The sequence below is a fragment of the Bos grunniens genome, chromosome 1, assembly GCF_055505025.1.
Source record: "Bos grunniens cultivar Pamir isolate PY7600 chromosome 1, Bosgru_T2T1.0, whole genome shotgun sequence".
Classification (NCBI taxonomy): domain Eukaryota; kingdom Metazoa; phylum Chordata; class Mammalia; order Artiodactyla; family Bovidae; genus Bos; species Bos grunniens.
In genome coordinates this window covers 18,312,760-18,334,170 of record NC_141165.1, presented here as the reverse complement: position 1 = coordinate 18,334,170, position 21,411 = coordinate 18,312,760, and the positions used below count along the sequence as shown (strand labels likewise).

General features: G+C 36.6%; 1 protein-coding gene across 4 annotated transcripts in view; it reads right to left on the bottom strand.

Annotated features, from left to right (window-relative positions):
* Positions 1 to 431: 431 nt before the first annotated feature.
* BRWD1 (bromodomain and WD repeat domain containing 1) overlaps positions 432 to 21,411 on the bottom strand; it is a 122,861-nt gene continuing 101,881 nt past the window's right edge. For 3 of the 4 annotated variants that reach the window (XM_086343160.1, XM_086343087.1, XM_086343230.1), the window contains 5 exons: positions 19,117 to 19,343; positions 17,587 to 17,754; positions 14,902 to 15,795; positions 13,017 to 13,940; positions 432 to 3,627 (listed from right to left, as the gene is read on the bottom strand). In XM_086343160.1, the coding sequence (XP_086199286.1) occupies positions 3,236 to 3,627; positions 13,017 to 13,940; positions 14,902 to 15,795; positions 17,587 to 17,754; positions 19,117 to 19,343 (2,605 nt within the window). In that variant the 3' untranslated portion in view covers positions 432 to 3,235. Of the gene's footprint in view, positions 3,628 to 7,728; positions 13,941 to 14,901; positions 15,796 to 17,586; positions 17,755 to 19,116; positions 19,344 to 21,411 lie in introns of those variants that run through there. The other variant, XR_015143081.1, reaches the window with a different exon arrangement.

Sequence of the window (21,411 nt, the reverse complement as noted above, 5' to 3'; positions counted from 1 at the left end):
ACCGCCACACCCCCTGCACCACCCCCGCGCATGCGCCCCGAGTCCTTGCGGCGGTGCAAATCCAGGACCTTTTTCTTTCGCAGCCCGAGCCCGGTGGGGCCGCCGAAAAATCGGGTGACTGCAGGCTAGAGAGGCGAGCCGGGGGGCGGGGTCTCCCGTCCCCGCAGGTAACGGACCAGGCCGACAAGGGGCTCGACCGCCCCCGGCCCAGTCCTTACAGCTCCGGGAAGAGGCCAGCCCGGTTACCTTTCCTTCCTTAACTCCGTTTCCGTTTTCTTCTCCGTTAGGAGTGACAGGGTGAGCTTTGGTTTATTAAGAACCCGGCCTCAAACCGCGACCGCCCCAGGTAGGTGCCGGCCCGGCCCGGCGCGTCCTCGGGACAGTGGACAGAGGGCGGATGGACGGGCAGGAAAAAATACAGTGCTTCGCGGTGTTGTAAAAATGAGCCTTTACTCTGGCAATAGGAATTCACATTTCAAAAGCTGATGATCTGAAAGATTTCATGAGAATGCAAAAATAGTTGCTTCTTTTTTAAAACTTGGCCATCTCTGGTACAAAATTTCGTTTTAAATAGCCTTTCATTAATAAGAAACGTATGTAATTATTTTTGAATTGGTTCTCGTCTTTCATTATTTAACAGCACTAATCCATGCAGGAGAGAAGTGACACTATACCATAGCTTAAGTGAAAATATACAATATTGCAACGGAAAAAAAATCCATTTACCTACATTCAGTTGTGCTGAAACTAGAGGGCATTTGCTTACATTCTGGAACCCTATCAATAAATAGTCACAAAGTTAAGTACTAATATGGGGTCGGGGAAGCCTCTTGAGATTAGAAAAAAATCACAAATCTGTTGCTAGAAACATTTTGCTTTTAGATGTGGAGAAACTGTCACCAAAAGCATTTTCATAAGATCAGTTATTTAGCAATTTTACACATTACTGCAAAATAATATATTGGGTTTTGAAGCAAAATATGAACATTATAGTATAAACAATAAGACTAGCTATCTAGTTCACACTTAGGAAACTGGCTATGTTAGCAAGCTAGAATAGACAAGATTTTAAGATTACATTAACACTCCTGGGCTACAGTTGGGCACCACTTTGTCTTAGTCCTTTTGTTGAATAAAATCACAGCACTTTTACCAGTAAGATCTTCAATTTGATTTCAATTACATTATGAAGAAGTCACTTGTGGAAAGCTGATTGAAAATCATAAATAGGGTAATGATAGTACATTTAGTTATGATTGAAATTCTGCATACATTTCAGAGATTTTTACAAGAATATTAAATTTTAAACAAATGCTTATTTCATGCAGTTACAATAAATTTAGGCCAAGCACTGAAAAAAAGGCAAGTATATGTTCAAATCAAATACTCAACCAGAAAAGGGATTCCATTATGAAAGAAGGCTGATGGTACAATCTCAAGTGCTAACAGAAATTAACCCCACCAGAGAAAATTATAACTTCAAAATGAAATCTTCACGACACTAAAATGGTCAAAAAACAGCATAAAATACTCTTAACTGAGATTTTTAACATTTTCATTTTATGACATTTGTTGAGGACATAGCATATCCCAATAAGAAATTTCTGTGAAATTAAGTGCAAATATGGGACTGGAAATAGGTTTAAACATTTCATTAAAGATCAAAAATCAAACCCCATGCACCTAAAAATATTTGCAGTTTATTAGGAATTCTTCCCTTTCTCACCTGTACTATTAACAAGTTACTGGTATCAGTATTTCAGATGAAAATATACTACAAACAGAGCAAATACAGACTCTGGCTTATGCTAAGAAAAAGAAAGTGACAACAAAAAGCCTTTTTTTAAAGCAGACATGCAACCACAAGTAAATTTCTCAATAAGACACTTTAGTTGATCTGTGTAACAAAAAAATGCATTACATTGTCTTTTAATGAAAAAGGAACATAAACCCTTAGATTGCTGTATTTTACTTTAGATTTACACATGCAAATCATATATTAATATTCACAGATACTTTTAAATGGGAAAACAACTTGCTTAACAGTTCATTTTTCCAATAGCATGTTGCTATGTTAAAAAGATTTGACAGTGCGTTCATTTAATCTGGTGATTTTAATTTCAACAAATACCTACTCACAAACCTCATTGCAAATAAATTCTTTATAGTATCAAGACCAGATTTTCGAATCCTAATGAAGGATTGATATAGCCCAGACATGCTGCCTTTAAAGTCTGTTGTGATGAGACTCTAATAAATTTGCTCAAAATATTGATAAAGTTCTAACGTTTAAGGTGCTATAAAGAAACAAAAGATGTGACAGTATCATCTAAAAATATGACTGTTTCCATCTTTATACTTTTTATTTTCTAACTCATTAAGACTAAGACCTGCCTCATAGTGAGGCACATTTTTGGCATTTCTATAAATGCTGCTACATGAAAGTAAAAATGAGAAAAAGTTGTGATAGTCACATTCATAACTTTCATATAAAAATATATATTCCCTGAATTCGTCATATCAAGTGGTCATCATTCTGTATGAATTGCAGTATTATAAACAAAATAAGAACATTAATGGACTTTTTCTATTTCCAACACGACTTCAGAACTCATTTATCAACATTCCCGTCATGGAATCCCCAGGCCCTTCTAGTTTATGACTTTTGGGGTTGTGAATTATAGGGCGTGGATCTTAGTATTTGCTTCACTCAAATGTCCAATAGGCTCAGTGGCACTCACTCTTGAAATGTGCCTATTTTTTACCTTATTTCAGTAATGACACCACAGTCATGGTGGTCTGAAATGTTATACTGTTAACATAGAACCCTGAAAATTAGCATCAGGTTGAGATTTTGAAATGTTTTCATCCTTTAAGTTTTTGCTACCGGCCCTGTACACTTCCCATTTTCTTCCTCTAAAGAATCAAGAGATTTCTTCAAGGCCCTTCCTTTCAGAAAAGGAATAATCTCATGACAGGGCCATTTGTCTTTTCTTCCCACCTCCCCAACTACAGGCTCCACAATCTACTTCCTCCTCAGAATTCTCTTGTCATATGCATCCGTACAAGGGCTGACTAGGAGGAAGCCCTCCTCCCACTTTGCTCCACTGGGTTATGGCTTTTAGAAAATCCCTCAGAAGGTGCCAACAAGGGGTTAACAACGTTAGAGCTAGGAGCGGAATGCAACTGCCAGTGGCCCCTGGTTTTCAATTCCACTTCTACATTTTCATAGTCACTACTGTGCTTTTTCTTTCCAGGATCTGAAACGCCTTAAAAGGGGCATTTTTCTATTAATATCTTCTAGCTCCTTTTCACTTTCAGAATTTATGGTTGTATCATCCTCTTTATAAACATTGAGTAATTTTTTCTTAGCCGCAGCAGAAGCATTTCGATGGGGCAGTTTTCTGCTGCTCTTCCTAATCCACACATTTTCTGGTCCTGAAATGGTTTCCTTTAGATTACTCATTATCTTTATTTTATTTGCAGCAACAGTAGCACATCTGCGGGGAACTTTCTCAGGTACCATTTTTGCTTTCAGAGTCTCACTAGGCATTGGCACTGCATCCTTCTGATTATGCACACATGTTCTCATTTTTGTATTGGGTTCTCTGTCTCTAGGAACAGATTCTGAAAAATGAAAGTTCATGTAAATGCAAAAATCTTGTACCACAAGATTTTACTACTACATTCCTCAACAATACATTCCTCGACAGTGTTACTACTCACATTGCTAAATGAAAAACCAATGATCATCATCAATGACACTACACGTTTTTGATGCTGATATAACCTTCCACTTCCTTGTCTACAAATCAAAGTCTTGGACAGAAGTTACAGCCCCTTGCACACTTCACTGTCTCTAAGGATAACTGTCCCTTAAAGCAGCAGACTTGTAAGAATAGGGTTAAGTACCCTTCAGGGTCATAAAGTGAAGTCACTCAGTTGTGTCTGACTCTTTGCGACCCCATGGATGTATAGCCTGCCAGGCTCCTCCGTCATAAAGCCACTCACCAAAAAGCACTTTTTAAAAATCTTAATTTTTACAGTAGAACTTTGTAGGTTTTAAATTTTTGGTATCATTTCTAATACTCATATGTTGAATTACTTTAAAATATTCAATAGGATTTCTGAAATAATTTTCCTAGAACCTAAACAAGGAGGAAATGCCATCATGACTATGACGACACAGCATCAGCCCTACTTTAAGGTTTCAGTTCCAACACGTATTTCCTTTAGTCAAAAAAAAAGTTACATGGGTCGCTAGTAGATAAAAAAAAAAGTATATTGGTTTTATACAACTGAAATGTGGTTTTAATCCTAGATTAGTCTTTTTCAATTTCAGGATTTTATATACTTGAAATGATTAAATCCTAGTTTCACTGCTATTCAGATAGTTTCTGAGCTGGTGTATGTGGGGCACAGAGAGGATCAGGCTGAAGCTTCTAAAAGACACGAACTCTACACACACAAGCAGTTGCTGTAAGGAACTAAGGAAGTAGCGCAGGCCGCTGTCAGAACTTGTTCTAGAAACTGAACCTCCTAAGGGGCAATGGAGAACTTCTTTCAAGGAAGTGTTATTGTAGCTGAGAACCAGAAACTGGGACAGGATCCAGCAGCAAAAAGGTAGGACAGAAAGCACTCTGCAGAGGCTAGTCCTTCACTCAGCCTCAGCCAGCAGTTTCGATGGAGCACAGTGGGGTTGTGCAGAGCCGCCATGTGGTGCTTACTTAGGTGGGCTCAAATCATTTTCATTTTTGCCAACATCTGAAAGCCAGGTTTTCACATTTCAAATACAAACTTAACTAGCACTGTTTCTTGGGCACTAGTATTTCTTGATAAAAATGCACCTTAAGTTCATTAGCCCCTGAATGTCAGGCCTTATCTGTTGGCAATCTTGTCTTGCTGCCATTAAGAGCCAAACTATCTAAGACTGTCTTCAAGGGGCACAAGTCTTGCTGGGGGTGAGCGTGTAGGATGCTATCTCAGGTTTCCACTCAGCATTTGCTAAGGACAGTCTGCAGCCACTGAAATAACCACACATCATCTGGGACTCACTTCCTTTTCACTGCTAAGGATAGAAAATAAGGGTTTTCCCAGCCGTCAGCAGTTACTCTGTAGCAGTGAAACTACAAACTACCAGCCTTCTTCGTTTTTCCTTTGTGAAGGGAGACATTTAACTGTGATCAAGGGCAAATGAGTACAGGTGAAAATGACTTCTGTGGATTGACAAGTTCGTTAACAACAGAGAGGGTGATGAGCTAAGCCTTAAAACCTCAAAATTAACTCTTCAGAGTTTACCTTAAATCTATGACATGCATTTCAAAGATGTGCTTTTGTTTCCTCCAAGACCCACGAAAGTTCTCCCATAGTTGGCTAGGAACTACTTTGCTAAAAGCAATTTCCCACAAATGCTTCAGTCCTTTTTACCAAAATTACATGATTCACTTGTTTTTACAGTGAAAATTCCATTTCTAAAGACATAAGTCACAAGGCATTGCAAAAATGGCATTTTAGCGGGCTGAGCTGCTCAGCAGGGCCCCCCATAAGGCGCCCCCCAACCTTGCCTTGGTTGGGCTCTGGAGTCGCTGCACAGGAAGTTGGGGAGTGAACGGAGGAGAGGCTTAAAAGTGGTATTACCATTTCAAAAAATGTTTTCTTAGGAATTTTAAAATTATAAACTACTGTCCTCAAATCAATCCTAGATTCAGAGTGAATCTTCAGCACATTAAGCAAATGCTAGAATATGCAACAACAGATGAATAGTTTTAAAAAATACATGGTAAAATTAAGGTGAAATTTCTACTTTACAGTAAAATGAGGATATGTTATTATCAGTCAACAAACTGCGTCCATTTGCATGTTGGAAAAATATTAAAAATATACAATTAGTTCATTCCCAACATATCCAGTGGATTTGTATATATAAAATCCTACTACACTAAATTTCTGTGAGACAAAATGATTGAAGCTGCAGCAACTAATTCCTTTTCAGTGTTGTGATGAAAGTACTTATACTGACACCTTAGAAACCTAGTAAGTACCAACTCTTAAGACATTTGTAATCCAAAATAAGGGAAAAGATTCTACAGAAGGAACTGTAACTAGTCTGTAAAATGCTTTAAGGAAAGATGAACTATTAGAGGGGAGAGGATACAGGATTAAGTTGTATTGTATAAGGTATTTCCAACTCGATTAAGCTGAAATCTCTAAAGGGTTAAACCATAACATGGGAATGTCATCAAGATAAAAACAATCTGAGGAACACAGAATGACAGTGTGGGGAATTTTTAAAAAAGTAATACATGTAAGTCAGTGTCAATTTTATTACTGAGAACTTGGTAAATTATCAAGTGCTTTATTCTGAGAAAACTAGTTTTTAGAAATATATAGACAGACTAATTCAGGGTTAGAAGTTCAATATATATTTATTAGGGTATAAGCTTAAAATTTTTGGAGGATACTTCTCTAATGATAATGTGAGTGCCATTTAATACTAACTAACCAGCACAACCCCGCAAGTCGTACCATCCCAGGTGGTCTTTGGTCAGCCATGGGTGTTGGAATGGTCACTGAGTGCTTGAGGCATTGTTGCCTTTCATTAAATGACTCCTTATTTGGGTATAATAAAAACTTCGTTAATACAGTGACAATTTACATCTTTAGTAGGGCTCTGTCACAGTTTATTGAGATGACCACTTTAAAATAGAACTCACAGATCACTATGTATTCTAATATGGTCTGTAGTGAATAGAAATCTGGATGTAGACATGCTAGTTTTGATTCAAAGCAACAATCTCTAGTTTCTGAAGGATTATTCATATTCCAATTATGATACTTTGTAACACAAAATTGTAGTCCTAGATCTGAAGTAAACTTTACATCATTGCTATAGAAGCATAAACAATTGTATTCTTATCAGCATTTAAACTGAGAGAATTAGAAACAAATTTGAGAATGGAAAAATATAAGAAAATGTCTGAGTCAAAGTAAAAATAATATACTGGCCTATTTCATATACTTAAGTACAGACAACTATTGGTCACTATGATTGTGGGTAAATCAAACTCCTATAAAGGGAAAACATTTTAGTTGCAAATAGTAACCTCTCTACAGCAAGCCTCTCATCAGAGCAGACTTTGAGATGGCCTTTTTCTTTTCTTCATCGTCTGACCTTCACTGATAGGCAATGACCAAAACTCTGGAAGCAAATAACATTTACTGATATTCCCCACAGTATAAGTCTCCAAATACCCCATAACCTGGAAGTCTCACTAGAGATGGGCTGTAGAAGAGGGTTTTCTGTAACTCGCAGGGTTTAACATTTTTTTTCAGGGGAGATGGTAACACTGAGAAGTCAATGGTATGGCAGTGTCAGGTCAAGAGACTGTTAAATAATTCTGTAACCTAGGGTTGTTCTCCAGTAGTTTGGTCACTTCTGTGGTTGAATAAATGGCCTTAAGTCTTCAATTCACTCAATGATGGGTACACAGAACCTTGATGTGTTTTGCATCTACAGCTAATCTAGCTCCCTATAATTTTATCTCTAGAAACAATTGATAATCATTTTTAATGATTCTCACATGAGTTGTGATGGCTACTGCAACTTTTTCTAAAAATCTAAAAAACCTATGAAGTATGAATTCAGGGATCTTAATCTGCTTAATTTGTTAGGAGATGGATCATTTCAGACTAATGCAGGCAGGATAAGATGATATCAGAAGTAAATACTGGGTTTTTCAATCTGCTTTATTAGTTTACAAATGAAAAGCAATGGGGCCACCGACAGCTAGAAGGCAGCCCCCTTTCAAGCACGTCTCCCTCCAGGCTGACTCACACCAAATGTGGGAGTCCTGCATTCTGCCTGCAGGAGAAGAGATCACAGATGGACACAGGGTGGAGAGCTGCTTAAATCCAGAGATGAAAGAGTTGCAGGGGGAACTAGATGGTGCAGACCTCACACAATCAACCAGCTAGGCGGCTTGTAGTAGTTAAAAAAAAAAAAGCCTTTACTTGTAATTATAATGACTATTAAATTTGTTATATTTTACTACTTCAGTTAGTTGAATAAAAAACGAGTTCCTAGTTGACAATGCAGATTCTGACGTGGTAATGAGCTAATTTTAAAAAGTTAAAAGTACAGATCTCAAATGGAGGCAGAAAACTAAAGATTTGCATTTTTGACAAGCTCCAGTTAAGTGGTTAGAATTTTACAGGTGAACCAAATAAGTATGGATCAAAACTTAGAAAATAAACTTTAACCTATTAAAAATTAAAAATTTCTTTAACATGTAATCACTAATCGAAAAAGGTTAACAACTTCTAAATAATTTTCCTTGTGGAACCAAGGTAGGCTGGCTGCTGCAGTCCACATAGTCTGTGCCATCTCATTCAATTGTCAGACTGCCTCTTTACAGTCTGAATTTCCACTGAAGATTTTAATAAATGATCAAACTTACCTTAAAGTTAACTTAAAAAACTAAAGTATGACAAGACAATATGCTGTAGCACTTATAATTCAACGAAATAATCAGTCTTTACAAACAGTCTGAAGTTACTTACATGCTGCCAGAGACAGAGCCTGGAGTCTGCAGGACTCCAACGCCGAGCACCCTACCCGCCTCCCTCCATCAAATCCACACACAATCCTTGAACAGACACCAAGTAAGAGCCTTGATTTTTTTTTTTTTAACCAAATTAGCAATGTATTAGAAACCAGTTTGGCTTATGAGTGATTGGTAAAAATTTCTCTTAAATTTGAGAATTCCCATGTATCCTTAGGCAACATCTATAATTTTTTAAAAGTTATAAGATTTTCCTTAAACTGTGAGAAAAGACAACACAGCCCTCATCATTATATTTTTTACATTTCAATCCTTTCCATTAAATTCACAATTTGATAATACTAATCTAGTTGGACTAGATTTTTCCACAATGCTTCATTTTCTTCCCTAGCTTTGACAAATATATTTGGTCTGATCTGTATGTTCCCAAATAGAGACAGTCTTATTCTGTTAGGTTGCAATTTTCTTAGGGTTTCTGCTTTATTATTTCCTGATACCCACAGAAGATGAGAGATATAACTTAAATAATTAACAGACAAAAAGTTCTTCTACAATGAAGGTGCTTTGTTACACTCCATCATACTAGAATAACTGAACTGTAATTTCCATACAATGTATGAACTAAAGGATTTGGTGACAACTACAAGATACCTGATAAGGTAAGTATACTGACTTAATACCAATGAGAAGAATGGAGATGGCATTTCAGCTATAAAAAGGGAAGGCAAAAAGACCTTTTCTAGCCATTTAAATATTACTCAAAAAACAAATACAATTGACTAGAAAGGAAAACCAAAAATACTGTATGTACCTTTAACAATGTTCTTGCAATCTGATATACAAAACTTCTCATTTTTTCCCCCCAGGTAACACAAATTAAATTTGTACTGACAGAAGAGATTAATAAAGTCCTTCCATTTCAGTTCTTAATACCATACAGTGAACTTAATAAATTCTGTGTTCTGATTATTCTAAAGAAAAAAGGCTAGAAGAGGGACAAAGGAACACAGTATGGACCCACGTTACTCTAAATAAAAATTTTACTTAAGAGATCATCAGCCAATGGAGTGTGAAGGATTTAGTGATGTATTTTATTCTTATTTTTGGACAGTAGTACCTTCAGGTGCTAAGTTTATTGGTTTATGTCTCCTTTTTCCATTTACCTAAAACATAAACATAAGTTCTTTCACCCCATTTCTTATTATAAAACTAATTTTCTTTTTAGGTACAACTCAACGATTCTTGGAAGAAACTTTTATGTTGTAACACAGAGGTTGTGAGTAAATAAATGCATCATTCTTTTGAGGATTACTAAACTGACAAAGGATCTAATCCCCTAAAATTAGAAAAAAAAAAAAAGGGCACAAGGGAGAATGATTACCCTAGGAATTATCTGAAAATGGAATAAAGTTTTCCTTTTATTCGGAAGTTACTATACATTGTCAATATACCCTTTTTAAATAAGGAGGAAATGGGTGGGGGGAAGCTTTTTAAACTTCACCTATTTTTATGTTTGAAATCTTTTTGTCTTAATATGCTTGGTAAAATTAATCCTTAAAAGGAATCAAAACTCCAATCTAAATAACCTCAAACCTTTTTTTAAACCATAAATGAATAAAATCATAGGACTCTGGACATACACAACCACAGTAGTCTTTTCTTCTTCATATACATCATTTAGTTACTTCAAGTGCAATGGAAAGCTCTAGCACTTACTTCTGGATCAGTTCACATTCCACTTGTAACCTTTTATCTTTTTTCACAGGAAAAATACAAACTGATCCCAAACTTATTAAAGTACATCTGTGCATTAAATCCCTGCTCATTTTGCAAAAAGAGAAATAGAAAAAAAAAAAAAAGGTCAAACATGTTCTAGTGCTCAGTGTAAACATTTTGAACTATTAATTATTTATTAATTTTCCTTAAGGGTACTTAGAAGTGTGTGTCACATATTCAAAGTTAACCTTAGGAATAGCACCATGACCAAAAAAATCCATAAAAATGATTCTCTCTATAATCCCTTAGTTTTATTTCAGAACTTGAGAAGCTACCATTGTCAACCATGTTTTCAAAGTCACCAGGCCAATTCTTACTTGTTGTGTTTTTGGTTTTTTGTCAGATGAAACAAAAATACTGCTTCTACACACAAGGGTCTAACCATTTTGGACAAAATGAAAAATTAGGAACTGGCTGACCAGCCAATCAATTCAGTCCAAAAGTTAAGAACAGTTCTACTGATGAAGCCTAAATGGTTTAAGTATCATTTTACCAAAAGAACTGATGTATTTATGAATATATTCCATATTTGTTTATGGATTTTTTTGGTACCTTTCTGCAGATGATGGTAAACATGGAGTTATAACCCTGAGAATAGATATAAAACAGAGAAGTTTAAGAAGAGTTAAAATAAATTAATGGATATGACATCTATCACCATTTCTCAAAATTAAGGAAGTAAAGAGCATGCCATTAATTTTTTTCGGGCCACTAGTCAAGGACAATTATCCTGACTCAATCTGTCAACAATATAGTTAACTCGAACTTTGAGAAGGAAAGCATCATACTTTTGAAGTGGTGATAGCTCTCTCAACAACCAAAGGAGAGGCAGGCAGACCACCTATCTTACTTGGTAATGTCTAAGAATATCCTTCCCCTTACACCAGAGTAGAAAGAGAAAGAACCTTCTACCATGTCAACTGGAATAGAGAACCAAGAAATACCAACACTTCAGAACATTCTAACACTGATATCAGAGTCTGATGCTTTTCAATGTCTACCACCTTAAGGATACACAGGAGAGAAAAGGGTTAATTTTGTCTGAAACCAAACACAATTAGGGCCAATAAATAACAAAGGGTGGGGGTACTGTAACACACCCTTTAGCTACAAAATATGTAAACCACTTGAGTCAAGTCCATCTTCAGGCACAAACAAGCTAGGAATGGCCACCTACACTGTTTGGAGTAGCACAGCCTATCAAGTAAAAATATTTGGCTCGAAAATAAGTGTACTATGGTATTTGATGATGTGGCAAAAGTCACGCTTTAAGTGAATTTCAAAATTATTTTCCCACAACAGTTTCTTAGATTTATACTAGAGGTCACTAATAAAGATACTTAGTTGCACCAGCAAAGAATGCTTGGGATTGCACATGGCAGCAGGAGACTAAGAGAGATGGAGAATGACAAGGATTTTCCTATATAAATGAGATTTGCAATTGCACTCTTACCAAAACTCTACAATTTAAGAGATGGGGGAACACTACATATAATTTAAATACTCTTTTAGCCCTGTACACTCTATTAAAGAACACACTTTATCTAAATCTAAGGCACACAAACTCTATTTCACAGAGTAAGACTATGGAAGACCAAGATTTTGGTTAAATTCCATAAATGGAAAACAGGAGATCTTGGAAAGACAAATTATACAATATTTTGTTAGTGCACAATTTAAAAGAAAATGCTAGCTATGGTCTGGCCTTAGAGATTTAAAATATACAATCAAACATTTTAAAAAAAATAATTTACCAGCACTTTATGAATTCAAGTTTATAAAATAAAGTAGATGATATTTTCCTTAAAAATAAAGAGAAAAAGAAGACCCAACAGGACTTGGAAAGAAAAACTGGAAACCATTTCAATGAAAATGATAAAATCTGGTAAAATGCAATCTACTCAAGTAGCCAGGGAAAGAAAAAAAGTGGCAGGTACCTTGCCTACTAATTGTGGTTACCGCCCCTTCCCCAATTGTTATGTCAGTATGAACATAATATTTACGAAGAATCTGTAAACAAAGGTCATGTGAAATTTATACTACAATAGGACTGGAATTAGAAACTACCACCTCTTGACGAATTCTGAAAATAACTGTATGACACTTGCTACCATAAAAGTAATGCTTATTGGTTCTGATAACCAGAATGTCTAGTGTTTAACATATTTCAAACTCTTGCTATGTGTAGTTAAATACTGTCAAAAGTAGGTTAGATCTGCCCCCAAAATGAAGCATATTTTGGCACCTGTGCTGATGCTGCTACAAAGGCAAGCAAGTGCAAATAAAAATAACAGTCATGATTTAGTCACATTCATAACTTTTCATAGAAAAATATAAATATATTCCCTGAATTGTAGGACAAAAAATAATTTCAACAGCCAGCTTTCACTATCAATTCCAGTCCATTCCCTCTTTTAAGTGAACTGGTCTTCCCTCAAGGTCATAAGGTGCAATCATCAAAATCTAACACATTTTCTAAGCTCCTATCATCATCCCCATCATGGTATCTCACGGTCCTTCTACCCTGATTTCTCGTCTTTATTTTTGAGCGTCGAAGAACTCTTTTAGATTTTGCATAGTCCACATCCTCCCAGTCATTATCATCCACATTTAACCTAGGACGTTTGCTCTGTCTTGGTCGTCTCATAGTTTTAGATACATTAGCTGTAAAAGTTTTACCTTTTCTAACTACTTTTGCTTTCCCTTTCGTTTTCCTCTTTTTGGTTTTTGAATCATCTGTACAGTCAGCATCTGATTCAGTGGCAGATCCCAAATCTGAGTCAGATTTGGGGCTAGTGTCTGGTCCACACTTTGAACTCCCTGTTGTTTCGGAAGCTTTCACATTTTCCAATTCAGTTTGCAGTCTCTTCCTTTTTACTTCTGTCTCGGCAGCTTCCTGCGAATCCCGCACCACTTTTGTCTTACTGAAAGGAGCCTTCCCATAGGTCCGGAGCCTCCTGCCGTTCCACCTACGTAGCCCATAGTTCAGTTCCTCTTCAAAGTTATTCTCTGCAGTAGCTTTGTGCACCAAAGTTGACTCAGAAGAACATTTTCTACCTATCTCACCCCGTGGAATATGGCTTTTTGAATCTTCCTCCAAAGACACAATCAAGGCATTCTTTGTTTTAGAAGGTGCAACACTGGTTTTGAGACTCCTGGTATGCCTGTTCTTGTGTCCTGAATTCAACACACCTTCAGAGTCTGAGTCTTCATTTAAAGACTGACTGATACTTTTTGCACTACCTTCTGAGTCGGCATCAAGTGGCTGCCCTTCACAGCCACTCTGTTCGTTTGGCACTTCACAGTTTACATCCCCCTCAGAATTGCTATCTATCTTCTGGGCTGGGGCACATGCAATATGGAGGGGCTTTTTCCTTGCATTTTTGCGCCTGGTGCACATGTGGTCTACACGGCCATCTTCCTCATCACTCATCAGCTTGATCCGACTGGCAGCGGTGGTGGCACACCTCCGAGGCACTCTCAGAAGGCCTGGTCTGGCTCTGGATGCTTTCTTAACCACCTTCGAATTGCTGTCTGAGTCACTGGAACAGACCCTTTTCCTGGCAGCTTTCCTGCTCTGTCCATGATTTTGTGATGCAGAATCTAAAAATCAAGCATACTCTTTTAATCTTTACTAGAAGAGTAAGTCTAAAGGAATTAAATGTTCAACGTTTTAAACAACTTAAGTCCAGCATTTCTTCTAACTTCAAAGGAGGATGGCAGTGAATGATGGCTTTTACTACTTTCGAACAGTGACTTTTTCAGCCTCAGCACCATTCACAAGTGTAACATACGCCCATCAATAACACCCCATGCATTTCTATCTATATACACAAGACACTCAACACTACAGTATTTTATTTACCTGAATACAAACTAGTCTCTTCACCACTGCACTAAGGTATGCAAACTAACCACTGTCAGCCTTCCTGAAACTTAAAAAGTTGCATCACACACTACGTTTAATCTTAGCTTTACATGCCTCCCATTCTAGTATTTTTCTCCATTTACCAGGACAATCTCAATTCAGTGATTTATCTTAACTCTCCATACTCGAGTTATTATCAATAAAATGGACATAATAATAATAGTACTTATCTCATAAAAGATATGAAGACTAAACTGGTTCATAAATAAATGTAAAGCATTTAGAAAAAAAATCCTGATGACAAATAGCTTGGGAACTGTTCTGTGAGCTATTATTATTACTACCTACCACATTCCTTTCAATCACCCTTTTCTTTCCTTCCTCTTCTCAAACTATTATCACCAACAGCTTATAAATGCTGGCCTCTGCTTTTCTTGAACCCATAGCCAATACAATATCCCCATTATCAATATAAGAAGTGAAATCTCTATTAAAAATAGCTTTGGCCAAGGCTGCCTGTTACCTGAGCAAAACTAAATGTACTCAACAACCAGTAACAGTACACACAGAGAGAAAAGATGAATGGAGAATGCATGGCATGGAAAGAAAGCAGGGAGCAAAGTAAAATTTCATGGGGAAAAAAAAATATGCTATAAAAAAAAAAAGCAGTGAACCAAGATTAAATGTTTTGATTACCTTTTATAAAACTATTTGGTTTTTCTTTTGCTTTCTTGTCATCATCTGAATCCAAATCAGTTTCAGATACATGATCTGAAAAACACTGGGATCTGGCAGCAGGTTCACATTCCACATTCCCTGAACTCGGGTTCATTTCCATCTTATGACATCTGTCTTGTCCATCTTCTTTGTCAGACTCAGAGTCCTCTGAATCACTGAAGAGCTTTGCTTTTTTAAGGAAAGGAGCATTCTTGCGACCTGTGCTGTATTTCCTACTGCTGTATTTTCTTGTTTCAGAATTTGCTTTCTCCTCTTCCTCTGAAATGCTTTCTGCCTTGAGTTTCAGCAAAGATGTTGATGGGCCAGCAGTTCTGCTATGTCCATTATCTGAATCATGACTTTTAGAGTCTTCCTCAGAAGACGCTATTTTAAGGAATTTTGTTTTAGAAGTTGCTGGAATTTGGGACTTGTAACCATTAGCATGCCAATTTTTCCGGGCTACCCGTAAATCACTTTCTGACTCTGAATCTCCATTTTCAGTATTCTGGGCAGCAAGAGAGTTGGACAATGGTGATAGTTGATCTTTTAGCTCCTCTTCTTCAAGTTCTGACTTCAAGCTCTGGTCATCCTCAGAATTATGTAATAATTTTTTTCTAGCTACAGCAGAAGCATTGCGGTGGGGCAGCTTACGGCCAGAACAGACACTTTCAGAGGTAGAATTCTCCTCTACATCACTCATTAACTTGATTTTATTGGCAGCCACAGCAGCACACTTTCGTAGCACTTTCCGGTTATTTCCAGCTCTCACTTTTACACTTTCACCAGTCGCCAAAGAATTGTTATCTGAGTCACTTAAATAGACTCTCTTCCTAGTGGCTTTTCTGCCACATCCATTTTCTAAAGAAACTGGACCTAAAAATAAAGTAACAGTTAGATTAGAAAGGCCTTCCTTATTCCAACAATTTTAAATGACTTCATTATTTTAGTACTAATGTTCCTTATTCTTTTAATGTCAAAACAGATTACACCTGTCTAAATTTAAAAGTTTAAAGGGTAGAACAGAAGAGAATCCAGAAATAACCCAAGCACAGATGGTCAATTAATTTAAGACAAAGGAACCAAGAATATAAAATGGAAAAGGACAATCTTGTCAATAAATAGTGTTGGGAAACTAGACAAGTCACATGCAAAATAATGAACTAGACTACTATCTTATACCATAAGATATACTATATCTTATTCTGTATCTTATACAAAATTAACTCAAGGTGGATTAAAGAATATAAAGACCTGAAACCACAAAACTACAAGAAAATATAGGCAGAAAGATCCTTGACATTGGTCTTGGCAATGATTTTTTACATCTGATTCCAAAAGCAAAAGCAATGAAAACAAAAACAAACAAGCAGGACTACATCAAACTAAACCGCTTCTGCACAGTAAAGGAAATCATCAACAAAATGAAATGGCAACCCACTGAAAAGGAGAAAATATTTGCAAAAATATATATTTGATCAGGGGTTAATATCCAGAATATACAGAGAACTCATTCAACTCAACAACCCCCCTGCCAAAAAAAAGATCAATTTAAAAATGGGCAGAGAATCTGAATAGGCATTTTTCCATAGAAGACATACAGATGGCCAACAGGCACGTGAAAAGACACTCAGCATCACTGATTATCAGGAAAATGCAAGTCAAAACCAGAATGAAGTACCACTTCACATCTGTTAGAACAGCTATTATCAGAAAGACAAGAAATAACAAGTGTTGGTGAGGATTTGAAAGAAAAGAAAACCCTTGTGCACTGTTGTTGGGAAAACTGGTGTAGCCACAATAGAAAACAATATGGTTGGTCCTCAAAAATTATATGATCCAACAATTCCAATTCTGGCTGTTTACCCAAAGAAAACAAAAACATGAATTTGAAAAGATACATGCAACCCCAATGCTCACTGCAGCATTATTTACAACAGCCGAGATTTGGAAACAACCTAAGTGTTATTTCCATATGGATGAATGGATAAAGAAGATAACAAGCACACATCTATACAAACAGGAATACTATTCAGCCACAAAAAAGAATGGATTCTTGCCATTTGCGACAACATGGATAGACCTTGAGGGCACTATGCGAAGTGAAATAAGTCAGACAGAAAAACAAATACCCTATGTTTAAGTGGAATCTATACTTATATGTGGAATCTACAAAAACTAAACAAAACATGCGCCACCAGAAAACAGACTGGTGGTTGCCAGGGGGAGGGTGGATAGGGAGTGGGTAAAATGGGTGAATGGAGTCTAAAGGTACAAACTTCCAGTTATAAAATAAATAAATCATGGAGACACAATGTACAACATGGCAAGCAGAGTTAATATGGCACTGCATATTTTAAAGTTGCTAAGAGTATATCTTAAAAAGTCTTCATCACAAGAAAAAAGAGAATTTTCTGACTATGCATGGTGGCACATGGTAACTAAACATTCTGTGGTAATCATTCTGTCAAGTACACAAATGTCAAGTCAATTACACTGTACACCTGAAATTAATATATTTTATGTCAATTATGTCTCAAGAGAAAAAAAGCATAAAGGACATGTAATCATGTGCAGATGCGTCAGGTAAATAAAGCATTCAATATTTATTTAGCCTTTGGGTTCTCTTGACACACATTTCTCCCAGTACATTGAGCCTCTTCTCACCAGTTTTTCTCTGTGCAGCTCTGGTCCTGGTCACCCTGAGGTTGCTGCTCCTGGCTAGCCCACTACGGGAGGAGGAGTCTCGAGCTCTTGGACTCTCCTTGCTTTCCTCAGAACTATTTGAAGCTGAAGATGATGAAGAGGTACCTAAAGAATCTTCCATTTCACTTTCTAAGGAAAATGAAGCATCAACAGTTCATTACATATACACTCCTATCTTTACACAGTAAGCAGTTATTTTGTAACAACAGACTAAAGGCAGATTCTTAAAACACTTAGAAGTGAGTATATTTTTAAAAACTTTCAAAGAATAGCTGATAATATTAAAAGGTACATAATCAGCATTTGAGTTTGTTCTCTTATTTCTGAAAGTAACATATTAATACTGATTTAGATTCAGAAAATAAGTTTATATACTGATATTTTATAAACAAGCTTTCATTAAAATTTTAACAAGCTCCACAATAGTGGGGCTTCTTCCTGCTTCTGTTTTGAAACAAGTATTTCCTATAGAAAAGACAGTCACTTCAAGTCCAATATTTTAGCAGGCTTTCAGGTCTCTCTCTAGCAGTTGTTCCTAACAGCATCTTTGTACCACACATGCTTCCAAGCTCAAGAAAGAGCATTTCAACATGCAACACACACACACAAAGGTAGAAAAGGTGTGAGATGAGTAAGATAGGAAACCAAATTTCCTGTTCCTTCACCCAGCATGTCTATCACAAAACAAATATTCCATCAAAATGAGTGGGAACATATTGTTAAAGGACTAAATCGTGCTCCATAATACAACCCAATTCTATGTCAAAGAAGAAAGTGGCTGATAGAGGAATGTGTATGTGCCAACTTCTGCATTCCACGTCCCATCATGCTGACTGTGTTTCCAGATTCTTCTCTTTCCCCATGTATCACTGTCAAACTCATTCATCCTCCTGAGACAAAATTTGTCATGTGATTCCCTCAAAACAAGGGACCTTATTAAGTACTGTAAGGCTTGCCAGTCTCTAACTAAGGCTGCATTCTACTTGTCTGATCCTACTGTTTTAAATCACAACAGTAACCACTATACTATCATGACAAGTCACCGAAATCACTCAGAACAAACTCAAGTATGTACATAACACAACCTCATTCACAGGATGTTCACAGTCTGTGTCAGCTACAGTTATACCACCAAATGTTAATAAAATAAACAGTATTTTTTAGTTTCCAGTCATCAAGCCTTAAACTTACATGATTTAAAGAAATTTTTCCATGTCAAATTTTGTACACAAAGTATGATATTTATATCACATTATTTAAAACCTGAAGGATTCAAATTTGCTTAAAATGTGGCCACACCATTTGCAAAGAACAGCAATTATCAAATATAATTATTCCATGTGTTACTTATGTCTCTTCTGTTAAATTTTACGTTCCTTGAATATCAAGACCATATCTTACTTCTTTATTCTTTCCTCAAAATCCATAGTAACTAGCAGTGTTATAAACTTGAGTGCTCAACAGGTGAACACATAACATTCCATTTCTCACCAGATAATGTAGAACCATTTGTCAGAGTGACAGGTCTATTTCTTCTCATTCTTTCTGATGATGCTGCTGAATCTGAAGAGTCACCAGAAGTAACACCTGAAGAGACACTAGCAGTTGTCTTGTGGCTTGTGGAGTAAGTTGCCCTACTTGAGGTAGGCTGGATAGGAGAACCTACGAACTCAGAAATTACTTTTGTCTGAGATTTTAAACGCTTCTGCTTGGTATTTCTGGTCAAAGATAGGAAAAATACAAAAACATTGAGCAAAACAGAGGATGTCTAAATAACAGTGTATTATTAAAGAATAACTTTATGATCAAGACACTGAAATATTCATTATTAACATCTTACTCAAGCTTGGGTTACTATTATTTTACTTTAAATTTGACATTGTTTTATTCCAAATTTGAGTAATAAACAGATAGTAACAGTATTATAGAAAATCATACTGAACATCTTAGATTGTTTGGATTAAATGCTAAGAAGAGCCAACATTTATGTAATACAGGCATTCATTCATATTATAAAATTTTTAAAGTTGTATGTGTAATGAAATTTGTGATTTTTTATTTATTATTTTTGGCCACATCACTACCTGTGGGATCTCAGTGTCCTGACTAGTGACTGAACCCAGACCATGGCAGTGAAAGCCTGGAGTCCTAAACACTTGGCCACCAGGGAATTCCATATATTAAAGAATGAGATTCTCAATATGACAATATTCCCTCTAGGCTCATTTTTATATATTCCTAAAGACAGTATAGACTTCCCTGTAGCTCAAATGGTAAAGAATCTGCCTATGATGCAGGAGACCAGGGTTTGATCCCTGGGTTTGCAAGTTCCTCTGGAGAAGGGAATGGCAATCCACTCCAGTACTCTTGCCTGGAGAATTCCATGGACAGAGAAGCCTGGCAGGCTACAGTCCATGGGGTCACAAAGAGTTGGAGATGACTGAGAGACTAACACACACACAAAGACAGTATAAAATCAGGAGAAATCAACAAAACCTGAACAGAAAGAACAGAGAGGCAAAAAACAGATCAAGCTAGCTTTTTTTTGAGACCAATATGTTTACATCTAAGTGCCAATTCACCGTATTTGATTCCTGAGCCATGTATTATGGTGAAAAAAAGATGGAAGTTTAAGACAATCTGACTTTAAATTACAGATCTGAGTAATATTCATGTTTTTTAAAGATAATCCTTTAAAACAAAATGATTTGGTTTTGCTTTCCCTTAAAACAAAAAGATAAAGGTGCTTTTACTTTTAGGAGTATCTAAGGCATCTGAGCTTACAGATAACCACACTCAACTATACTTCAATTTTTTGAAGAAAAAAAAACCCAATAATTATTTTAAGCAGTAACTTTATCATAATCAAGAAAATTCAAGTTTTCAAATGTAAATAGACCGTTTTTAAAGGCAAGCAGTTTTCCAGTTTCCATGTGTTAAATGCAATCTGTCAGTTACAAATGGGAGGACAGATGGCTGCAAAATGTAGTATCTTGATTTCCTTTATTTAAAAAACAAAAGGATTTAAAAAGAAAACTCAAGTTTATTATGTCAAAAATTTAACTTCCACTAATATCAACCATGGGCTTCCCCAGCGGCTCAGTGGTAAAGAATCTGCCTACCAATGCAGGATGCATGGGTTAGATTCCTGGGTCAGAAAGATCCCCTGGAGAAGGAAATGGCAACTCACTCCAGTATTTTTCCCTGGGAAATCCCAGGGACAGAAGAGCCTGGCAGGCTACAATCCATAGGCTCGCAAAGACTCAAGACATGACTGAATAACTAAACATTAACTAGAGACTAATATAAGAAGAAATAATTACATGCTTATACCTATCATAAACTTGACTTTTAACAGGAGACAAGGTGGAGTAGCTCAAGAATGAACACATTCTCTTTTTATCCTATCCTTTATGAATAAAAAATGAATGAAGCCTCAGAAACCATTGGGAGACCATTAAAACACATCAGCATATGTATAATGGGAGCCCCAAAGGGCTTCCCTTGTGGTTCAGTTGGTAAAGAATCTGCCTGTAATGCAGGAGGACCTGGGTTCGATCCCTGGGTTGGGAAGATTCCCTGGAGAAGGGAAAGGCTACCCACTCCAGTATTTTGGCCTGCAGAACTCCATGGACTGTATAGTCCATGGGGTCGCCAAAAGTTGAACATGACTGAGCAACTTTCACTTTCACAGGAGACAAAAGGAGCAGAACAAAAATATTTGAAAACATAATGGCTGAAAATCACCCAAATCTGATGAAAACAGTGCACATCCACAAAGTTACA